Source organism: Bufo bufo, chromosome 6 (genome assembly GCF_905171765.1).
Source record: "Bufo bufo chromosome 6, aBufBuf1.1, whole genome shotgun sequence".
Lineage (NCBI taxonomy): Eukaryota > Metazoa > Chordata > Amphibia > Anura > Bufonidae > Bufo > Bufo bufo.
This window is the reverse complement of record NC_053394.1, coordinates 213,188,034-213,211,523: the sequence shown is the minus strand read 5'-3', so window position 1 is coordinate 213,211,523 and position 23,490 is coordinate 213,188,034. Positions and strand designations below refer to the sequence as shown.

General features: G+C 51.0%; 1 protein-coding gene across 1 annotated transcript in view; it reads left to right on the top strand.

The window, feature by feature from the left end:
* Positions 1-23,490, top strand: part of POLR3A (RNA polymerase III subunit A) — a 213,282-nt gene that overhangs the window by 96,535 nt on the left and 93,257 nt on the right. The window contains exons 12-15 of the mRNA XM_040435415.1: positions 4,101-4,170; positions 4,661-4,788; positions 8,106-8,244; positions 18,965-19,129. Coding sequence (XP_040291349.1) covers positions 4,101-4,170; positions 4,661-4,788; positions 8,106-8,244; positions 18,965-19,129 — 502 coding nt within the window. The remainder of the gene's footprint in view (positions 1-4,100; positions 4,171-4,660; positions 4,789-8,105; positions 8,245-18,964; positions 19,130-23,490) is intronic.

The window sequence follows — 23,490 nt, the reverse complement described above, 5'->3', positions numbered from 1 at the left end:
GCGGAGATTTTGAATGGAATCCCTCCGCTCCGTTATTGTTTCTTTTCTTCCAGGGGAGTTCCTCGCGTCCGTGGACATCCAGGACGCTTATTTGCATGTTCCGATCGCAGAATCTCACCAACGATTCCTGCGCTTTGCCATTGGGGCTCGTCACTATCAGTTTGTCGCCCTTACTTTCGGGTTGGCAACAGCCCCTCGGGTCTTTACCAAGATCCTGGCACCCATCATGGCGCTTCTTCGTACCAGGGGCATTCCTTTGCTGCCCTATCTGGACGATATCCTGATAAAAGCCCCCTCGCTTCCGCAGGCCGAGGACAGCGCCCGGATCACTGTTCAGACTCTGGAACAGTTCGGCTGGATAATCAATTTTCCAAAGTCCTCTCTGCTCCCATCCCAGAAGCGCCCCTTCCTGGGAATGATTTTGGACACCTTGTCCGCCAAAGTGTTCCTGCCACCCTCCAAGTCCTCCCAGATCCAGGGGGCAGTGTCGAATCTACTGCGATCCCAGTTCCTCTCCATACGCGAATGCATGCGGATCCTGGGTCTTATGGTGGCCTCTTTCGAAGCCGTTCCATATGCCCAGTTTCACACTCGCTTGTTACAACAGGAGATCCTTTCCCTCTGGGACAAAACCTCTCGGGGGTCTAGACGATCGCATCCGCTTGTCTCAGCAGGTTCGGGCAGCTCTCCGTTGGTGGCTATCCCCAATGAACCTGAGGTCGGGGAGATCCTTTCTCCCTTTCTCCTGGACGGTCGTCACCACCGATGCCAGCCTCCTGGGTTGGGGCGGCGTTCTCCAGTCTCGCACGGTTCAAGGGATTTGGTCGGCGGCAGAGTCTCGCCTTCTAATCAACATTCTGGAACTGAGGGCGATTTTCCGCTCTCTCTCTCTCTCTCTCTCTCTCTCTCCCATTGGACCCCTCTCCTTGCGGGCCTCCCAGTGAGGATTCAATCGGACAATGCCACGGCCGTGGCCTACATCAACCATCAGGGCGGGACCCGCAGCCGGATGGTGATGCAGGAGGTGACGAGAATTCTGACGTGGGCGGAGACGCACGTTCCAGTGTTGTCCGCAGTTTACATTCCAGGAGTGGACAACTGGACAGCGGACTTTCTAAGCCGCAACAAGGTGGATCCAGGCGAGTGGTCTCTGCATCCAGAAGTGTTCGAAGAAATCTGCCACAGATGGGGCCGTCCGGATGTGGACTTAATGGCGTCCAGGTTCAACAACAAGCTCCCAGTGTTCCTGGCTCGCGCCCGAGATCCAAAGGCGTACGGATGGACGCGCAGGTGTCTCCGTGGCAGGACTTCAGCCTCCTCTGTTTTCCTCTCCTACCAAAGGTTCTACGCAAGATCGAGGCGGAAGGGATCCCGACCGTTCTCATCGCCCCAGAGTGGCCTCGCGTGGTTTTCGGACGTGGCTCGGATGCTGGCGGATGCCCCATGGCCTCTTCCCGACAGACAGGACCTACTGTCTCAGGGCCCGCTCTTCCACCAGAATTTACGGTCTCTTCGTTTAACGGCGTGGCTGTTGAAGCCGCCATCCTGAAGAGGGGGTTCTCGGATTCAGTGATTAGGACCATGATCAGAGCGAGGAAGTCTTCTTCCTCCCGGATTTACTATCGTACCTGGAAGGCCTTCCTGTCCTTTTGTGAGAGTTCGGGGTTCCCTCCCCTTCGCTTTTCCATCCCGATGGTACTGTCTTTTCTTCAGTCCGGGCTTGAGAAGGGACTGTCGCTTAGTTCCCTGAAAGGTCAGGTTTCGGTGCTGGCCGTCTTTTTTTCAGAGGTCCCTTGCTCTTATGGGTCCTGTGAAGACCTTTCTTCAGGGGGTGGCACATTCGGTTCCCCCGTATGTTCCCCCTTTGTCTCCTTGGGATCTCAATTTGGTCCTGCGCGCTCTGCAGTCGGCCCCCTTCGAGCCTTTGAGGGAGGTCTCTCTGACTGTTCTCACCTGGAAAGTGGTCTTCCTTGTGGCCATAACTTCTAATACAGCTACATAGCGTAGTGATTAAAGTTCTGGGCTATTATGCAGAAGCTGTGAGTTCAAATCCCATCACAAGCTTTTAAATCAGACTGGTGTCGGAGCTGGCCGCTCTTTCCTGTCAGGAGTTTTTTCTGGTTTTCCACCAGGATAAGGTTGTGCTCCGTCCGGTCCCCTTCTTTTTGCCCAAGGTGGTCTCTCCCTTCCACCTTAATGAGGATCTTGTCCTGCCTTCCTTTTGCCCTTCTCCGGCTAACCCCAAGGAACGCACTCTGCATTCCCTGGATGTCGTACGGGCCCTGAAGGTGTATCTCGCAGCTACTGCTTCCGTCCGCCGTTCATAGCGCGCTGGATCCGCTCGGCTATTTCCGCGGCTTATCGCGCTTGTGGTAGAGTTCCCCCGGCTAGGATTACCGCTCACTCCACTAGGGCAGTGGGAGCTTCCTGGGCAAGACGCAATCGTGCCTCTGCGTCTCAGCTGTGTAAGGCGGCCACCTGGTCGTCCTTACATACCTTTACAAAGTTTTATCAGTTGCATTCACTGGCTTCGGCTGATGCGGTCTTTGACCATTGGACGTTCCTCCTGGCGGTGCTGATATTTTTTCCCACCCCATGGACTGCTTTAGGACGTCCCATGGTCTGTGTACCCCAATGGAAAAAAGTACGAGAAAAGGAGATTTTTGGTGAAACTCACCTGTAAAATCTTTTTCTCGTCTTTTCCATTGGGGGACACAGCTCCCACCCATTCTGCCTGTTGCAGGAGGGGTCTTCAATTCAGTTTCTGTTTATGGTTGGACCTTATGGCTTGGTCCGATGGTTTCCATAATTTTTTCTTGCTCCTTCTCCTACTGCTTGTGCAACGCCTGAGTTCCTTCTGGTGGAGTCGGGGGGTATAGCCCGAGGAGGAGGAGCTCTTTTGTATTTGCATAGTGTCCCTTCTACTAATACCTCTAAGCTATACCCATGGTCTGTGTCCCCCAATGAAAAAGACGAGAAAAAGATTTTACAGGTGAGTTTCACAAAAAATCTCCTTCACATAGCAGATAAAATCTTCATGAATTTCTTGGCATGCTGCAAATTTTCATATCCATTATCTTGTACAATTGGTGTGGATCTTTAATGTGGATTTTTCGTTTCTCGCTGCAATATCTGCGATGAACGCATTAAAGGGTTTCTGTCACCCCACAAAACTAATTTTTTTTTTTTTGGATAGTTATATTCCTTATAGCGCGATATAGGAGAATATAATAGTCTTACTTACTTTCATGCGGCCGATTCTTTAGAAAACGAAGTTTTATAATATGTAAATCAGGGCTCTACCAGCAAGTAGGGCGTCTACTTGCTGGTAGCCGCAGCAGAAAACTGCCCCCTCGCCGTGTTGATTGACAGGGCCAGCCGTGATCTCCTCCGGCCGGCCCTGTCAGTATTTCAAAAATCGCGCGCCTCTGGTCATTCGGCGCAGGTGCTCTGAGATGAGGAGGCTCGTCTCCTCAGAACTCCCTCAGTGCGCCTGCGCCGATGACATCACCGAAAGAGAAGACGTCATCGGCGCAGGCGCACTGAGGGAGTGCTGAGGAGACGAGCCTCCTCATCTCAGAGCGCCTGCGCCGAATGACCAGAGGCGCGCGATTTTTGAAATACTGACCGGGCCGGCCGGAGGAGGAGATCACGGCTGGCCCTGTCAATCAACACGGCGAGGGGGGCGGTTTTCTGCTGCGGCTACCAGCAAGTAGACTCCCTACTTGCTGGTAGAGCCCTGATTTACATATTATAAAACTTCGTTTTCTAAAGAATCGGCCGCATGAAAGTAAGTAAGACTATTATATTCTCCTATATCGCGCTATAAGGAATATAACTATCCAAAAAAAAAAATTAGTTTTGTGGGGTGACAGAAACCCTTTAAGGATTTGCACTAAAATTGTACAATGTCTGAAACCTATCTTGAAGTAGGTCTGTTCTTTTAACAAATAGCATATTTGCTATGTTTCACACCATTGCTGCGCTAAATAAAACCATATGTATTTGAACCTCACTATCCAACTGCCTATCGACAAGAGTTTTTGCAGAATCTCATACAATATCTTTATCTTTATTTCTGATTTTAACTTGTTTTTCAGACTAAAGCTAACTTGGTCACACCACGTAATGGAGAGCCACTGATTGCTGCTATTCAGGACTTTCTTACCGGTATGTGACATATACTATTTAGGGTACTTTCACACTTGCGGCAGGAAGGATCCGACAGGCTGTTCACCCTGTCGGATCCGTCCTTCCGCTATTTCGCCGTGCCGCCGCTCCGTCCCCATTGACTATAATAGGGACTGGGGTGGAGCTCTGGCGCAGCACGGCAGTGCACGGCGAAAGGCCGCCAGACTAAAAGTCCTGCATGTCCGGCGGCCTCTCACCGCGAACTGCCGTACTGCGCCGGAGCTCCGCACTGTCCCCATTATAGTCGATGGGGACGGAGCGACGGCATGGCGAAATAGCGGAAGGACGGATCCGACAGGGTGAACAGCGTGTCTGATCCGTCCTGCCACAAGTGTGAAAGTACCCTTAGCTAGGCTTGCTTCCCAGCCTCCTCAATGCCCATTTTCTGTGACCAAATTTTTGGGAGTAATGAACTTGTGTTTACTGTACAGTAATGCAGAATAATAGTTATAATGTCTTCTTTTAATAGCTGCCTATCTCCTGACTCTCAAGGACACATTTTTTGATCGTTCCAAAGCTTGTCAAATCATTGCATCTATTTTGGTTGGTAAAGATGAAAAGATTAAAGTCCGCCTGCCTCATCCAGCAATCTTAAAGGTATTTGTCTGTAGTGAGTCTTATAAGTAGTTAATGTGGATTTCTCATCTGTCATTGGTGGACCCATGATAGACCATAGGTATAGCTGCTGCCATTAGGAGGCAGACACGAAGTATTAAACGTTTTTCTCCCACCATCTATACCCTTCCGACAGGGGCTAGGCTAAATCCGTTTTAGCTTAGTATCTGTAGGAGGCAGACATGCCTGCCTTGGCAAGTCTAACTTTTTTTTCAGTTTTTTTTGGGAATAGGGATTACAGGCAGCACTGCTCCTCATCCTCCCTTGTGTACAGGGAGGAGAGTGGGTCACCAAACCCACTGCTTGTTCCCTGCCTCTAGAAATCGGAGGTACAGTAGACCTCAAAGTCTAGAGTTTCCTCAGAGTGAACTCCCCAGATTATATTAGTGTAACTGCCCTTCTCAAGGGGCACTACACTGAAAAAGGTAACCCTGTTGGAGTTGGGGGGCCACTATTGCAGAAACTCACTTTTCTGCCGTATCTGTTCTCTTGACACTCTGCACCCCTGGCCCTTCCTCCCTCCAGCTGGTGTTTTCTCGCTTTTCTCTTCACCCTGTTTTTGGCCCTGCTTCACTCAAGGGGAATTGTTGCGACCCTATACCTGGATGACATTATAGTTAATGCTCCCTCCAGACCTTCCAAACTGGCCAGCCTGATAGTCCTGGGTACTCTACACTGCTTTGGGTGGTTGACATGTGTCTGGCCAGAGTCATCCTTCCACCAAAGATAGTCCACCTACGCAGCAGTATCCTCAGGATTTGCCTTCCTCACCTGTACCCAATTCGCCTCTGCATGTAAGGCCTCAATCTCATAGTTGCCACCATGGAAGCAATCATATGCACCCAATTTTATTCTCTCCCTTTTCAGCACGTGATTCTGACCAGGTGGGACGAGTCTCCAACCTCGCTAGATGATCGGATCTCCTTTTGATGTGTAGTTGTCAGGACATACGCCATCCTCCACGGATTGGGAGGGGTCCTCCAGTCTCAAGTTCGGGAAGGGGGAGTCATCACAGTCGAGGAGTTATCTTTCCCATCAACATTTTGAACAGAGAAACATACTGTTATCCCTACTACATTGGACCAACCACTTTGTGACACATCCAGATAGCCAACTCTACACTGGTGGCGTACCTCAATCATCATGGAGGAATGCAGAGTTTGGCAGCCATGACAGAGATCTGATCCTTAGGTAGACAGAAATCCACAAACCAGAACTGTCTGTTGTTAACATTCCAGGTGAGGACAAGTGGATTGCAAACTTTCCAAGCAGGGAATGGATAGAACCAGGAGAATGGGTTCTCCATCAAGTCTTTCGAGCAATATGCAATCGTTGAGGTCCACTGGACATGGACTTGATGGCATCCCGCTTCAACCATCTTCTCCCTACCTTTGTCACATAGTCCCATGATACAATCACTCTGGCGGTAGAAGCTCTCATCATTCCTTGGAGACCATTCACATTTTTTCCCCCTCCATTATTGACCCAGATACTCAGGAAAATATGGGCTAAGGATCTGCTCATCATCTAAGTTGCTTCAGACAGGCTTTGGCGGTTGTGGTATGCATCTCTGGTTGCCTGCCCAGTGGACCAACCCTGGCCTCTTCTGTTGCAGGAGGAACTCCTCTTCCACCTGAATTTACCTTTGCTGCGTTTAATGGCATAGTTGAATCTGCTGTTCTCAGAGCTAAGGGATTCTCAGAATGTCATCCAAGCTATAATCAAGGCAAAAAAACTGCATCCTTTCCTGTCTACCAAAGGACTTGGGAAGTCTGCTTTTTGCTGGTGTAAACAGTTGAAACTTTACCAGTGCACTTCTCCCTCTCTTCCATCCTCTTTCCCTTAGATTGTTTGATCTGGCCTATACCTCATTTCTCTCAAGGGGCAGGTCTCTGCACTATCTATACTTTTCTCTTGCCACCAATTTCGGGATTTGCACCTTTCATCAGTATGTGGCCAGCCTTGTTACCACTGTCTGTTACCACCTTGGAACTTCAGCCTTGTGAAGAATGTACTACATCAATCCTCATTTGAAGCCTTACAGGATTTTTCCTTCGATTTTCTTTCCTTTATGGTAGCCTTCCTGGTCGTTATCACTTTTATACGCAGTGTCGTAACAGGTGGCTTTGAGCCTTGTGTAAATCCTCTTTCTGGGTTCTACATCAGGACAAAGTCATCTTCTGACCAGTACCTTCCTTGTCGAAAGGCTGTGTTGGCCTTTCAGATTATAAAAGACACGGTCTTGCACTTGTTTGGTCCAGCTCCAACTCAGGATAAAGAACAGGCCCTCCATACCCTGCATGTAGTGTTGGCAGTCTGCATTTATCGCTATATCACCTCCTCATTTCAGAGATCAGACTCTCTTCATGATCACTGAGGGTCCTAGGAAGTGTCTGGTGGCATCTAAATCAACCACCTCCCTTTTGGATCCATCTCACCATTTCAGAAATTTGTCCGCTCTATGGGCAGGGAGCTCTCCTTTCGGGTTTCCACTCGTTCCACCAATCTGTGGGGGCCTCTTGAGCAGTTCGTCACAAAGCGTCTGACATACAGGTGCTTAAAGGGACACTGACAGGCCGTTAAAGCATATAAAGTGACATATATTCTTCTATTGGTCTTAATATGCTTAATTAAACTATACCATTATCACCCCTCACTGCCTTTCCGTTACTTATAAAAAGTGTTTTTATCAATATGCAAATTACCTTACTTTGTGCCCAAGGCGCTGTCCCTCATTCAGTTCTGTGCCCAGCCGTGCCTCAACTGCCGTCTCCTAGTGCCGCCCAGCTCATTAGTATTCTCTGCACTGTGCGGCTTTTTTTTTCTCCCGACGCCGCGAAATCCCGCCAATGCCCAGTACTATCTTCCTGGCATCAGCTTCATCTTGTCTCTCCGTGCCTGCGCTGGATAAGGTCCCCGGCACCCTCCAGCTCCAGTAGAAGATGGTGCTGGGCATGCACGGGACTTCGCCGCGTCGGGAGAAAAAAAAGCCACCCAGTGCAGTAAATACTAATGAGCTGTTCCTGACTGTTGTGGTCTGGCTCTCTTCTTAGCGCCTACGTTACTTTGGCTATTTTTTTTTTCCTGTTTTTCTACTACCGATCTAGAACGCATTGATTTTAGCTTTAGTTGCTGTGGGGAAAGGTATAACTGGTGGGAGGAACGAACCATTTTTATATTTCCCGTACTCTCCTAGTGGCAACAGCTATACCCATGATCTATGCTGTGTCCATGGTCTATCTTGTGTCTCCCAATGAGTGGTTTCTACCTCACACAATTCTACTTTTTGACTTTCACAGCCAGTAACTCTGTGGACTGGAAAGCAGATCTTCAGCATTATCCTTCAACCAAGTGTGGACAATCCTGTCCGTGCCAACTTGCGTACCAAGGGCAAACAGTACTGTGGGAAAGGAGAGGATCTGTGCCATAATGATTCTTGTAAGTTTCTGTTTTGGTCTTTTTACCTTAAAGAGATGGTTCAAGATTACAAATGGCTACTTTCTAAAACTGACATTTTGCCGGTTTTGCTGCTCAGTTCCATTGGAGTGAGTGGGTCTGAACTGCACTACCACACACTGCATGTCTGCACACTCCTTTAAAAGTCAGTTAACATCTCCACACTTCATGTGGTGTCTGAACCAAGGGTTTGCCTTTGTGTCTCATGTTAGCTCTTCTTGGAATGGAAAAGAACTTTACAAGAAAGATGGTTTGCATCTTTCTCTCAAGGGAACGAATGTCTTCAGTGAACAGTTCCAAGTATTTGCTAAGGCGCATTTAAACTAGGAAAGGGGGGCAAAAGGGTGATAATCCAGCAGTCCAACTGCCCCCCGGAACAATGCCAGAAGATGCCAGTAGCACAGAGGTTAAGAAATGACAAGCTCAGTCTTGTCTACAAATGCTCGCAGTTTAGGGAATAAGATAAATTAACTTGAGTCTATAATGGCATCTGAGAATATAGATTTAGTGGCTGTTACTGAGATATGGTTCAATGGGAGTAATGACTGGGATATAACAATACCAGGGTTCTCTCTATATAGGAAAGATGGAGAAGGCAAGAAAGGGGGAGGGGTGGCCCTGTATGTGAAAGATAGCATAAAATCTAATTTAATACAAGTTAGCGAGACCAATTTAGAGTCAGTTTGGGTTACCTTGCAGCTTGATAATAAGGTAACTCGTGTAGGTGTGATATATAGACCACCTAGCTAAGTCAAAGAATTAGTTTCCTGAGTAGAACGCTCTTTCTTCCATTTTGATTGGTGCCCACATTCTAGAGTAATTCTTCTTGGTATCCAAATGACTTGCTCATTGCAGTGAGGCTTTCACTGTTGCACCTCATTGCACCAAATGCCATGATCCTTATCACTTCACGACCCCGCCAGATTTGAGTGACAGGCTCAGGCAGTAGTGATGTACTCGCCTGGCCATATACTCTTTCTCCTGCTTGTTTGCTTCGGGGATTGGCACATGCAGGCCTGTTCTCTGTATTTGCCAAGAGTACAGGGCCTTTCGAGATTACATCTCCACTGGGGGTGCGTGGCAGGCAGCAGTAAGTAGCGTGGCTTTTGGTGTAATGAGGTGCAACAGTGATGATGTTGCACCATGCAGTTAATTTACATATCATAAAAATTCTCCAGAATGCGCGCACCAATCGAGATGGGAGAAAGTGTTTTACTCAAGAAACCAGCGAACATCTAATGTCATTATTTATATGCAGGCATGTGGTTGCAAATTTGTTTTAACCCCTTCCCAACATATAACTTACTAGTACGTCACAGCGGTAAGTGACTTCCCACAAATTGACGTACTAGTACATAATGCTGATCGGGCGGGCACTGGAGCTGTGCGTGACTGATTAATGCAGGGGCCCGACTGTATCCGCCATCATCGCTGTAAAATCTGATGCTGGCGGATTAACCCCTTCTATGCTGCAGTCAGTGCTGACCGTGGCATAGAAGGTGTTTGCAGAGGGTACAGGTCCCTGCACTTCGGTAAGAGGGACCAGATGGCTGTGAAGGCAGCCTGATGTTTTCTATGGAAGCCTATGAAACCCAGCCCCCTCAGGCTGTCAGTGTATTACACTGACGATCAGATGTATTGTAATGCATTGCAGAGGGAATCAGACCCCTAAAAGTTGAAGTCCTATAGTGGCACAAAAATAAAAAGTAAGAAAGTGTTTTACGCCCATATTTCTCGCCCATATTCCTTGGGGGACACAGGAAACCATGGGGTATAGCTCTGCTCCCTAGGAGGCGTGACACTAAGCGAAAGCTGTAAGCCCCTCCTCCATCAGCTATACCCTTCAGCCTGGAGAAGAGACTGCCAGTTTTTGCTTAGTGTCCAAGGAGGCAAGACACCCCCTGCTTATGCAGGGTTGTTTTCCTATGATTTTTTATTTTTACGTTATTTGTGGTTTTTTAATTCGGTTTTTTTCTACCTACAGGGACAACAGAGGCGCATTAGACCCCTCTGTTTCTCCCGGGGTTGAGTTGCGCCAGTGCCGGTAATTCCGCACTGCCGCCTCCCCCACAGAAGACAAGGTGGACCAGGGCAGCCTCGCTCCCCTGCGTCCCGCCAGCTCAGGGTCGCCCGCACGCCAAGTCCCTCCCCCGGCTTCCTGCCACTGCGGTGCCAGGAGCTGAAGGGGCGACCCCCGCTGGATGGACTGAGGGTGAAGACAGCGTATGGTGAGAGTGGCTGCTCCAGCCTCCCCTTCCTCCCTCCCACCGCTGCTACCAACATGGCCACTGCTACATTGTCCAAGGAGACCTCCACTTCACCGCAACCCCGGCCCCCCCCATACCCCCACCGCCACCCCCCCAAAATATCGGGACGTTACCGGGCTTAGTTGGAGGGCAGTTTATCTGGGCAAGTCCTAGAACGCTGCCTTACAGGGGACGGCTGCAGACAAGCAAGCCGTCTGCTAAATCCAGGCGCGGCGGGAGCCGTTTTTCTTGGCATGAACGGCGCCATTTCATGGCCGGCACTTCAACATCCTTGGGGGTTAAAATCATTTTGCCGCGCGCGCGCGGCTCTGCTTCGGCTTCAGCGCGGCAGAGGGGGGGCGGAGCTTCCTTACACATTCAGCTCCGTGCCGCTGCGCTCCGCTACTTCCGGGTTCATCTCTCTGCCGTGCGATCCTGAAGCCATTCAGCTCCGTGCTGCTGCCTCTCCTCCACAGCCTCCTCAGTCTGTTCCCCTTACAGCTGCCGCTTGTATCATCCGGGTCTGGTAGGACTGTTAACCCCCTCCGTGCCACAGTACTGTTGCTTGGTTCTCACTTTAAGTGCAACATCTTTCCACCATGTCAGACCCTTCTGCAGCCGCCAAGCCATGGTACCATGCCTGTACTGCTTGTAGGGAACCCTTTCCCCGGGGGCAGTCTGATCCGCACTGTACTGCATGCCGAGCTCCACCGCAGCCTCAGTCGCCCGCTGTGTCGCTCACTGCTTCCTCTGACCCGCCTGACTGGGCTAGATCCCTGTCCCAGGCCGTGGAAAGCCTCACTCATGTCGTGGGCCGCCTAATAGACAGGCCACCTAACCCGCAGGACGCCACTCTGACTGTCGCGCCCTCCGGGTCCACTGCTTCTGCCGCTGCAGCGGGTTCACCCTCTCCTAGTGACCCCTCCCGAGCTAGGCACTCTCAGAAGCGTATTAGAGTAGAGCGAGCCTCCTCCTCTGAGGCCTCACTCTCTCCGCCACGCGTGCGCACCCAGACGGGCCTCTCCTCTCCAAAGGATTCGCTCTCTGAAGGTGAATTGGCGGTTTCAGATTTGGAAATGGACTCGGCCCTGCCGTCCAAGCTAGCCTCAGCGATGGGCCAACTCATCTCTGATATTCGTGACACCTTTAAGGTGCAGGATGACCCCCCTAGCTCGGACGCAGCTAGCGTCTCCTTTATCAGACCCAGGCAGGCCTCAAAAGTCTTTCCAATCCACTCTGATTTCTCCTCCGTGGTGTCTAAGGCTTGGGCTCGCCCGGACGCCCGTTTTGTCAACCCAAAGAAGCTGGACATTTGCTATCCTTTTCCAGCCGATGTCGTGGCCACCTGGTCTTCCCCACCCAAGGTGGACCCCCCTGTGGCTCGGCTGTCAAAGAACACGGCCATCCCTGTTCCCGACGGGTCCTCTCTTCAGTCAGCGGAGGACCGTCGCATGGAGACCCTTTCCAAGGGCATTTTTGCTGCCTCCGGTTCTGCTCTCAGACCGGTTTTTGCCTCTGCTTGGGCAGGGAAAGCAATCTCTGCTTGGGGTGCGCAGCTGGAACAGGAGTTGGACTCAGACGTCCCCATCCAGGACCTACGTTCCTTGGCCCAGCTTATTATTCGGGCCGGGAATTTTGTCTGTGAGGCCTCCCTTGATGCGGGAGCCCTTATTGCACGCTCCTCCGCCCTGGCAGTTGCCGTCAGGAGGGAGCTCTGGCTGAAGGTCTGGAAAGCGGACGCTGCCTCCAAACGTTCCTTGGCGGGGCTACCGTTTGCGGGTTCCCGCCTTTTCGGGGTCCGCTTAGACGAACTTATTTCAGAGGCCACGGGTGGTAAAAGCACCCATCTTCCTCAACCCCAAGCCAGGGGCGCCCCCCGCGGACGCCCTGGTGCGTCTCGTTTTCGGTCCTCCCGCAGGGCCTCTGGGGCTCCCACCACAGCTGCCGCTTCGGCTCCTCCCCAGGACAAGCGTAGGAAGCCGTTTTTTCGGGCGCAGCCATCCTGGCGCAAGCCGCAGGCTGCCCGCACACCCGCAGCAAAACAGTCCTCTGCCTGAAGGCGCGCCCCCACCCACCCGGGTGGGGGGCCGGCTCCTCCTTTTCAAGGACGTCTGGATGGCTCACGTCTCCGACGCCTGGGCCCTCGAAATTGTGTCCTCCGGATACAAAATCGAATTTGCATCCCTCCCTCCGGATCGGTTCTTTCGCTCCCGCCCGCCGCGGGACCTGAAAGGCGCGGCTGCGTTCTCCGCGGCCGTTCAAGCCTTACTGGACAGGGGGGTGATTACCCCCGTTCCTCCAGAGGAAAGATTCCAAGGGTTCTACTCGAACCTCTTTGTAGTTCCCAAGAAGGGAGGTTCGGTGCGGCCCATTTTGGACCTCAAAAAGCTCAACCGTTTTCTCCTCCTTCGACGGTTTCGGATGGAGTCCCTCCGCTCCGCGGTGGCTTCCCTGGAGCAGGGAGATTTCATGTCTTCCATCGATATACAGGATGCCTACCTCCATGTTCCGGTAGCCCGGTGTCACCATCGCTTTCTTCGATTCGCCGTGGGGGACCTCCACTTCCAATTTGTCGCCCTTCCCTTTGGGCTGGCAACAGCCCCCCGGGTGTTCACCAAGGTCCTGGCCCCGGTTTTAGCCTTACTCCGTTCCAGGGGTGTTTTTCTGCTACCGTACTTGGACGATATCCTCATCAAGGCTCCGTCCCTTTCTCAAGCGGTTGCCAGCGTGGATCTCACTCTAGAGACTCTGGCGAGGTTCGGTTGGGTCATCAACTTCCCCAAGTCCTCCCTTCCCCCCTCCAGACAACTCGTCTTCCTGGGAATGCTTTTAGACACGGGAGCGGCGGAGGTACGTCTTCCCTCGGAAAAACGTCTGACCCTCCGTGGGGCGGTTCGGGGTCTCCTTCTCCACCGTCGACCGTCTTTCCGCTTCTGCATGCGGGTATTGGGGCAGATGGTTGCCTGCTTCGAGGCGATCCCATTTGCGCAGTTTCGCTCCCGCCCTCTCCAACGGGCGATCCTCTCCTCCTGGGACAAATCACCGCAGTCTCTGGATCATCCCTTCCATCTTTCGCCTCCGGTGCGGTCATCTCTCCACTGGTGGTTACAGTCCCCTCTTCTGGGCAGGTCCTTTCTGCCACTCAACTGGTTGGTGGTTACAACCGATGCCAGTCTCTCGGGCTGGGGAGGCGTGTTTCCTCCCCGATCCGTCCAGGGCATTTGGTCTCCATCGGAGTCCAAACTCTCGATCAATGTCCTGGAACTGAGAGCGGCCCTTCTGTCTCTACGACACTGGACTCATCTGCTGAAGGGTCATCCAGTTCGTGTACAATCAGACAACGCCACGGCTGTGGCGTACATAAACCACCAGGGGGGCACTCGCAGCGCTGCTGCGATGCGGGAGGTCTCCAGCATTCTCCGTTGGGCGGAAGCCCACGTCCCGGCCCTATCTGCAATTTTTATTCCAGGGGTGGACAATTGGGCGGCGGACTTCCTCAGTCGCACCACCGTCGACCCCGGCGAGTGGTCTCTTCACCCGGAGGTATTCGAGGCCATTTGCCTTCGTTGGGGCATACCGGACGTGGACCTCATGGCCTCAAAATTCAATCACAAGGTCCCCGCCTATCTGTCCAGGGCCAGGGATCCGGGAGCTTGCGGAGCCGACGCCCTCGTTCTTCCTTGGCGAGGCTTCGCGCGCCCATACATATTCCCTCCCATCCCTCTCCTGCCCAAGGTCCTTCGGAAGATCGCGGCGGAAGGCGTCTCGGTGATTCTGGTCGCTCCGGACTGGCCCCGCCGGTCTTGGTATGCCGACCTCATGCTGCTCCTGGCAGACGCGCCCTGGCCGCTGCCCGCCAGGGAAGATCTTCTCTCTCAGGGACCGATCTTCCACCCGCGTTTAGGGTCCCTACGTTTGACGGCGTGGTTGTTGAGACCACCGTCCTGACACGTAGGGGTTTTTCTGCGGACGTCGTCCGCACCATGATCCGCGCCCGTAAGCCGTCCTCTTCTAGGATCTATTATAGGACCTGGAGGACCTTTTTGGGGTTCTGTGCCGATCTGGGGATTCCTCCGCTCCGCTTTTCTCTCCCCACCGTTTTGTCCTTCCTGCAGAGCGGACTGGCCCAAGGTCTAGGCCTTAGTTCTTTGAAGGGTCAGGTATCTGCGCTGTCCATTTTGTTTCAGCGCCCACTGGCCCCCCTTGGTCCTGTCAAGACCTTCCTTCAGGGCGTGGCTCACGCGGTTCCCCCGTATCGCCCTCCGGTACCGCCCTGGGACCTGAACCTGGTTCTCTCAGCGCTCCAGGCTTCTCCTTTCGAGCCTCTGCGGACGGTTTCCTTGCGACTTCTGTCCTGCAAGGTTATTTTCCTTGTAGCCATCACCTCTCTTCGGAGGGTGTCCGAATTGGCTGCACTCTCCTGTCTGGAACCTTTCCTAGTGTTCCACCAGGACAAGGTGGTTCTTCGTCCGGTCCCTTCCTTCCTTCCTAAGGTGGTCTCCGCCTTTCATCTGAACGAGGACATCGTTCTCCCCTCTTTGTGTCCTTCCCCTTCCCATCCGCGGGAGAGGAAGCTTCATCGTCTGGACGTTGTCAGGGCGCTCAAGATTTACCTGGAAGTAACCAGCTCTTTCAGGCATACTGACTCGCTCTTTGTGGTCCCGGAAGGGTCGCGCAGAGGGATGGCGGCATCCAAAGTTGCTATCGCCCGTTTTGTCAAGATGGCTGTTACTGAGGCTTATCTCGCCAAGGGCAGGGTTCCTCCCCTTGGTGTTACCGCTCACTCCACTAGAGCGGTCGGGGCTTCCTGGGCTCAGAGAAATCGGGCTTCTTCGGAGCAGATTTGCAAGGCGGCCACTTGGTCCTCCTTGCACACCTTCACCAAGTTCTACAGGGTGCATACTCATGCGTCGGCTGACGCTGCTTTAGGCCGTCTGGTGTTGCAGGCGGCAGTTGATTGATGCCTCTGGTGTTGGTCTAGTTTGTTCTGGTCCCTCCCTTCTGGGACTGCTCTGGAACGTCCCATGGTTTCCTGTGTCCCCCAAGGAATATGGGCGAGAAAAGGAGACTTTTGTATTACTTACCAGTAAAGTCTCTTTCTCGCTCTTCCTTGGGGGACACAGCACCCGCCCTTCATTGGGTTACAGTTGTGGTTCCGGCTTGGTTGCCCCCGTTGGGGCTCGACAGTTCTTTTTCCGGTTGGTGGTTATCTTTCACTACTTGGACACGCAACTGGCAGTCTCTTCTCCAGGCTGAAGGGTATAGCTGATGGAGGAGGGGCTTACAGCTTTCGCTTAGTGTCACGCCTCCTAGGGAGCAGAGCTATACCCCATGGTTTCCTGTGTCCCCCAAGGAAGAGCGAGAAAGAGACTTTACTGGTAAGTAATACAAAAGTCTCCTTTTTTTTTTTATAAATAAATTCCAAGGGAAGAGAAGTGGACATATTGGGTATTGCTGCGTCTGTAACCACCTGCTCTATATAAATATCACATGATATACCCCCTCAGGTGAATGCTGTAAAAATTTTTTTTATAAAAACTACCCCAAAAAAGTGCCTTGCAAAAAGTGTAATACCAATTGATCAAAAAGTCGTATGTACCCCAACATGGTACCAATCATCTAAACCCACAAAAAATTCACCCCTACTTAAGACAATCGCCTGACAAATGAAAAATAAATATGGCTCAGAAAATGGCAACATAAAGTTGTTGTGTTTTTTTAAAAAATGTACTGTGTAAAACATAGGCGTTTTAGGAATCACTGCGTCTGTAACAACCTACTGTATAAAAATGTCACATGATTTACCCCATCAGGTGAACACTGTAAAAATAAAAACTGTACCAGAACAGTTTTTTTTTTTTTTTTGTCACCTCACCTTACAAAATACGCAATATCGAGTGATCAAAATGTCATGTACCTCTAAATGGTACCAATGAAAATGTCACCTCATCCTGCAAAAAATGAGCCCCCACATAAGACAATCGACCCAAAAAATAATTATTATTATGGCTTTCAGAATATGGTGATGCAAAACCATGAAAAAATGGTAAAACATGAAAAAACATATAAACTTGGTATCTTTCTAATCATACTGAACATTAGAATAAAGATAATGTGTCATTTTTTCCTGCATGGTGTACACTGCAACAACAAAACCCAAATAGCAATGACAGAATTGCTGCATTTCTTTATTCTGCTTCCCAAAAAGCGAAATAAAGTTATCCAAAGGTTGTATGTGCCTCAAAATCGCACACAAGTGTCTCTAAAGTCAGCTTGTGGCGTCAAAGTGCTCAGTACACCCCTTACTAAATTCTTTCAGGAGTCTAGTTTCCAAAATGGTGTCCCTTTTTGGGAGTTTCCACTGTAATGGTACCTCAGGTCTCTTAAAATACAACATGGCACCCAAAAAACATTTAAGCAAAATTTCTCCTCCAAAAACCATTTAAGCAAAATTTCTCCTCCAAAAACCATATGGTTTGTGAACACTGCCATGAGCCCATAGAGCAGTTTACAGCCACACATGGGATGTTTCTGTAAACTGCAGTATCGGAGTAAAGCCTCATTCACATGTTTCCATGTCCGTGCTCAAATCCGTGAGCAGGTGGTCAGTGATGCATTCGTGAAGCTATCCGTGTTGGGTTAGTGTGTCTGTCTTTTGCTGTCTGTGTTGCATCCGTGTTTCACTGACACAGAACAGCTGAAGAATTTTTTTTCAAAGAATCTCTTCTTAATTTTCACGGACTCAGACTATAATGGGTGTGATGGATCCGTGAACACAGACAAAATAGAGCATGCATCCATGCTAAAAAAAAAACCTGACCCACGGACCATGCTAAAACACTGATGTGTGAGTACACTTATTTAAAATGAATAGCGACATGTGCTGTACGTGTTCTCCGTCCGTGAAACACTGACGTGTGAATGAGACTTAAAGCCTCATTTACACGTCTGTTTTGGTCAGTGATTTCCCTCAGTGATTGTGAGCCAAAACCGCTGAAATCTCGCGCATCGCGAGCTAGCGCATGCGTAGTTCGTTCCCTGTGCTGATGCCAGTACCGGGAATGAACATGATGCCGACACTGCGCATGCGCTAGCTTGCGCATCGCGAGATCTCGGCGCTCCAGCTCTGTGACGTCAGCCAGCAAGGAGGAGATTCGGAGGACGCGGGGCGATGTTGGGCTCCTTTCCGCTGGACTCCTCTCCGGATACAGGACTCATATCAGGTCATTTGCATATGGATCAAAACTGTTTAACACAATAAAAGCGCAGAGAACTGTGGGGACTGGGTATTGCAGATGAGCTAGTGGCCATCTAGCAGCCCATGTCCCCAGCTCTATGCACTAAATCCAGGTGACAGGTTCCCTTTAAGCATGCATGGGATAGGCATAAGGCCATCCTTCATATAAGATAGGGCCAGGGGCTATCCATAGTACTCAGTATATTGGGCAGACTAGATGGGCCAAATGGTTCTTATCTGCCGACACATTCTACGTTTCTAGAGCCGCACCTGTTTTTGGCTCAAAATCACTGACCAGAACACAGATGTGTGAATGAGGCATAATACATATTGATGTTTATTTTGTTAACACTTGTTGTGTTGCAAGAAAAAATTGAATAACATTAAAAAAATGAAATTTTGAAATTTCACCTTTTTTTTCTTTAATTCTTGTGGAACACCTCAAGGGTTAACTAAGTTTATAACATCAGTTTTGAATAATTTGTGGGGTGTAGTTTGTAAAATAGGGCATTTACTGCTAACATGAAGTACAGTGTGTCACCAGAAAATAATCTCCGAATCGGTTAGATAAGTAAAACCATTCCAGGGTTACTACATAAAGTGACATGTCAGTTTTACAAAAATTGATGTGTGCTGGAAGGTGAGAACTGGCCTTGGATAGAAGGGGTTAATTTGTGTTCAAATTCATGTAGAAAGTGTTTGTTTTAACCCAATTCTTTTTAAATAACCTGTGACCAAATGTCAAAGAAACTTCTGACTAAAAGTTAAAGGGGTTCTGCACTTTGTTTAAACTGATGATCTATCCTCTGGATAGATCATCAGCATCTGATCGGTGGGGGTCCGACACCCGGGACCCCCGCCGATCAGCTGTTTGAGAAGGCAGCGGCGCTCCAGCAGCGCAGCGGCCTTCTCACTGTTTACTGCAGGCCCAGTGACGTCACGACTAGTATCACTGTCCTGGGCGCGGCTAAGCTCAGTTCCTTTGAATGGAGCTTAGCCCCGCCGAGGCCACTTGATACAAGTCGTGACGTCACTCGGCCAGCAGTAAACAGTGAGAAGGCCTAGGCTCTGCTGGAGCGCCGCTGCCTTCTCAAACAGCTGATCGGCAGGGGTCCCGGGTGTCGGACCCCCGCTGATCAGAGGCTAGATCATCAGTTTAAACAAAGTGCAGAACCCCTTTAAATTGTTTACTTTCCATGTTGTATGACTGTTTCCATAGATGTTACAATTCAGAACAGTGACCTGATGAGTGGTACCATGGACAAGGGAACTTTGGGTTCTGGCTCGAAGAATAACATTTTCTATATCCTTCTGAGAGACTGGGGGCAAGTTGAGGCTGCTGATTCTATGTCACGCCTGGCAAGACTGGCACCGGTATACTTGTGTAAGTGCAATCTGTGACAGCGGCATGTAAACTAGTCTTTTTAACAGTTATCTAATTGGTGAATAAAAAAAACCCTGCTTTGTTATTATACAATATATGGTTCCCCTTTTTAAAAGGGATGTCTTGGTTCAGAGCTGAACCCGGACTTACACACATTTCTCATCCGTATCATTGGGGGACACAGGATTGACCATGGGTATAGCTGTTGCCACTAGGAAGCGGACACTAAGCGCACAAAGTGTAAGCTCCTCCCCTTCAGCTATACCCTTCCTACAGGGACTAAGCTAAATCAGTTTTAGCTTAGTTTCTGTAGGAGGCAGACCTCCCTGTGTTGCAGGTCTGCTGGTTTTTTGTTCATTTATTTATTTATTTTCCCCCTTTTTTATTTTATTTTTTCTAGCAGGGGTTTCAGGCAGTCCTTAAAATTCCTTGCACTCCCACCCGGGAGACCAGGGAGTCCCCAAAGCCCCCTGCTTCTTTCCATTCTCCAGAAGCAAAGGAGGTCCAGAGGTTCCCACAAAACCCCTGTATCCTGCCAGCATTCGGATCACCACTGCTGTCCACCGCAAGTCTCCTCTGTCCCGGTGTAGCGTCCCTCCCTAAGGGGCCGCACACCGAAGGTGGTGATCCAGCTGGAGCCGGGGAGGGGAAGAAGATGCCGGACAGGTGAGTGTAAAAAAATAAAATAAAAATTAAACTAAGTGCTCCCCCTTTCTGTTCCCCCATCCTCAAGTTACCTGGTCTCCATGAGGCTGTGTCCCTCCAGGAAGTCTCCCAAGGGGATACTTGCACCTGGGCTGTCCGTTTTCCAGTGCCAGCATGTGGGGCTCTGTAGTCGTTCCCCAGCTGGCTGCGTCCTCAGCGGTATTTGCACCTGTGTTTTTGCTCCATTTGGCCGCTGAAATGCGCATGTCGAAGAGGGGGCTAAGAAACATTGCTGCTTCCTGGCAGCGCGTCGACTCCGTGCCGGGCCCCCGACTTATGTGCGGGGTGTGCATGTCGGCGAGCGGATGGGAAAGAGGGGAAAGAATGTCAGAGATGGAGGGCTGTCATTTTTGGGGGTGGGGCTTGTGTTCTACTCGCCCCCATGCCAACAGCCCCCCAACCCACTTTCGGGGTTTGAAGCACCTGGCGGGACGCTGGCGAGCTGGTCTTGCTGCTTGGAGGGACACAGGCTGGGTGCTGTTTGTCCCTTCTTGCAGGACCTAACCTCCTCTTCCTCGCTTAGGCATCAGGGTTGTCATTATGTCTGAGCCAGCCTATGGTAGAACCGGAATGGGCGCGTTCCCTGTCTAGGGTGGTTCAGGATGTCTCCAATACCAACCAGGCCATTGTGGAAATATTGGGGTGTTTGTCGGCAAGACAGTCCTCTGGGCGCATGCCCATCACGGCTGTCCCGCAAAACGGGCCAGAACATCCTCCCCCAAAAGGGTGTCTGTCTCCAATTTCCACGGTCTCTGCTCCTCCTGCTAGAGAGTCTCACTCCGACGTGTCCTCTGTGGAAGAGGCATGTTCTGAGGAGGGAGGGGGGGGTCAGATGAGAATGTTGTCTCGCCGGAGGGTCAGTCGTCCAAACTGTCCTCCATGGTGGACAATCTTATTACGGCGGTTATCGAGACGTTGCAGGTTGAGGATCCCGCAACGTCGTCTGCCAGCTCGGGTTTTTCCTTTAGAAGGTCCCGACGCTCGCACAAGTGTTTCCCCAACCACCAGGAATTTGGTTCCTCTTTCCAAGGAGTGGAATTTTCCTGATAGACATTTTACCTTGCCAAAACATTTGAATGTCCTTTATCCTTTTCCGGAGGATTTAACAAAAAAATGGTCGTCCTCACCTATAGTGGACCCGCTAGTTTCCCACTTGGCTAAGCATACTACCTTGCCAGTGGCAGATGGGGCTTCTTTCTCTGATATCAGAGTTAAGAAGCTGCAGATCTCTCATGCCAGTGCGTATATTTGTGAAGCATCTTTGGACGCGTCCAGGCTTATGGCTTGTCAGCTCCGTTGGTGGCTATTCCCTGTACCCTATGGCTCTCCTTCTGAGCGGCAGATAATGCTTCAAAGCGGACCCTGACGGCACTCCCCTTTTACCCGCAGCAGACTTTTTGGTAAACGCCTGGACGAGATAATTTCGGACGCTACAGGCGGTAAGAGCACGCATTTACCACAGAACAGGGGGTGGTCTAGTAGGTTAAAGAAAAAAGGGGGCGTCCGACAAGTTAGCCACGGATCAAAAACGCAAACCTTCCTTCAAGCCTTGCCCTTCCTGGCGTTCCCGTCAACAGGGCTCCAAGTCCTTTAATCATAAGAACTTTGCTGCATGACTGGCGGCTTCCGGCGCCCTCCGTTCAGGTGGGCAACCGGATTCATTTGTTCCGGCATTTCTGGCTGGCTCATGTCTCGGACGCGTGGGTGAGGGAGGTAATTGCAGAGGGCTATAAGCTGGAATTCAGTCCTCCCCTCAGTCTCGTTTTTTTCAGTCTCCTCCGACCTCTCCCTCAGCCGCAGATTTTTTCAGGCCATTTGCTCGCTGCTGCAGCAGGGGTTTTGCCATTTTCAGGTGTTTTGCTCTAATCTTTGATTTCAAAAAAAGATTGGACCGTCCCGTTCCGGACCACAAAAAGTCCAACCCTTTCATTCGCATCCACAGCTTCCGGATGGAGTCCCTGAGGTCGGTCATTGCGTCCATGGAACCGGGGGAGTACATGTCCTCGATGGGCATCAAGGATGCTTATCTTTTGCTTATCTTTATATACCCATCTGTGTCAGTCATCAGAGATTTCTGCAGTTCGCAGTGGGTCCATTTCACATCCAGTTTGTAGCCCTCCCATTTGGCCTGGCCACAGCTCCCCGGGGCTTTACGAAGGTTCTGGAGGCAGTCATGGCCCTGCTACATGCCAGGTGGATCGTAGCGATCCCTTACTTAGACGACATCCTGGTGAAGGGGCTGTCATTCCGGGTGATGGCGGACAGCCTGAGCATAGTTTTGGACACCCTGGAGCGCTTCGGATGGATCTTGAACAGACAGAAGTCTTGTCTTTATCCATCTAGGCGGTTGACTTATCTGGACATGGTGTTTGACACATTTCAGGCCAAGGTGTTGCCTCCTGAGAAGCTATCCGCTCTGTCTGCAGTTTCCCCCCCTTGTTGCGGCCAGCTCCGGTTCCCATTCATCGCTGCATGCGGGCTCTGGGGCACATGGTCTCTGCCTTCGAAGCAGTTCCCTATGCTCCATTTCATACCAGAGCGCTTCAGCGAGCCATTCTGTCCAGCTGGGACCGCTCCCCAGCCTCCTTGGATCGGCGCATGCGTCTCCTTGCCCCAGTTTGCCGGGCCCTCAGATGGTGGTTGGTCTTTCTGATGTTGACGTCTGGCTGCTCGTTTGTTCCTCTCCGTTGGAAGGTGTTAACAACGGACGCAAGCCTCAAGGGTTAGGGGGGGATGTTGGAAAATCTCTCTGTTCAAGGAGTATGGTCAGGAGAAGAACGCTCCCTTCCAATCAATGTTCTGGAGTTGAGGGCAATTCGGCTCTCTGCGGCATTGGGCCGATCATCTCAGGGGTTGTCCGGTTCGGGTTCAGTCCGACAACTCCATGGCGGTGGATTACTTCAATCACTAGGGCGGCGCCCGGCAGCCATGACTGAGACGGTGCTGATTCTTAACTTGGCGGAGAAACATGTTCCGCCACAATCGGCAGTTCACATCCCCGGCATCGACAACTGTATTGCATAATTCCTCAGCCAGGAGCTGGCTCTTCACACGCAGGTCTTTCGAGCCAGTCTTATTCGTTTGAAACTTTGCAGCAGGTGTCGCTTCGCTTCCTGTCTTGCAAGGTGCCGTTTTTGGGGCAGTCATGTCCTTCCGCAGGGTATTTGAACTCGCGGCTCTTTCATGTCGGTCGCCTTTCCTGACCCTCCATCAGGATAAGGTGGTCTTTCGCCCGGGGAAGTCCGTCCTTTCAAAGGTGGTGTCGGCATTCCATTTGAATGAGGAGATTCTCCCTTTTTGTCCAGGCCTGTCTCATCCTCGGGAGCAGTCGTTCCATAACCTGGATTTGGTACGAGCTGTTCACATCCATCTGTCCCAGACATATTCTTTCCGGCAGACTGATTCCCTGTTTGTGATTCCAGAGGGGCTGAGACGAGGGCTGGCAGCATCGAAGACTTCCGTTTCCCGATGGATTAGTTTGGCCATTGTGGAAGCGTACCGCGTTAATGGCTGGGCCCCACCATTCCGGGTGACTGCTCATTTGGTTCGGGCAGTGGGGGCCTCGTGGGCGGTGCATCATGGGGCTTCGGTGCTCCAGGTGTGCAAGGTGGCTACCTGGTCGTCTTTGCATACTTTTTTCAAGTTTTATAGGGTGC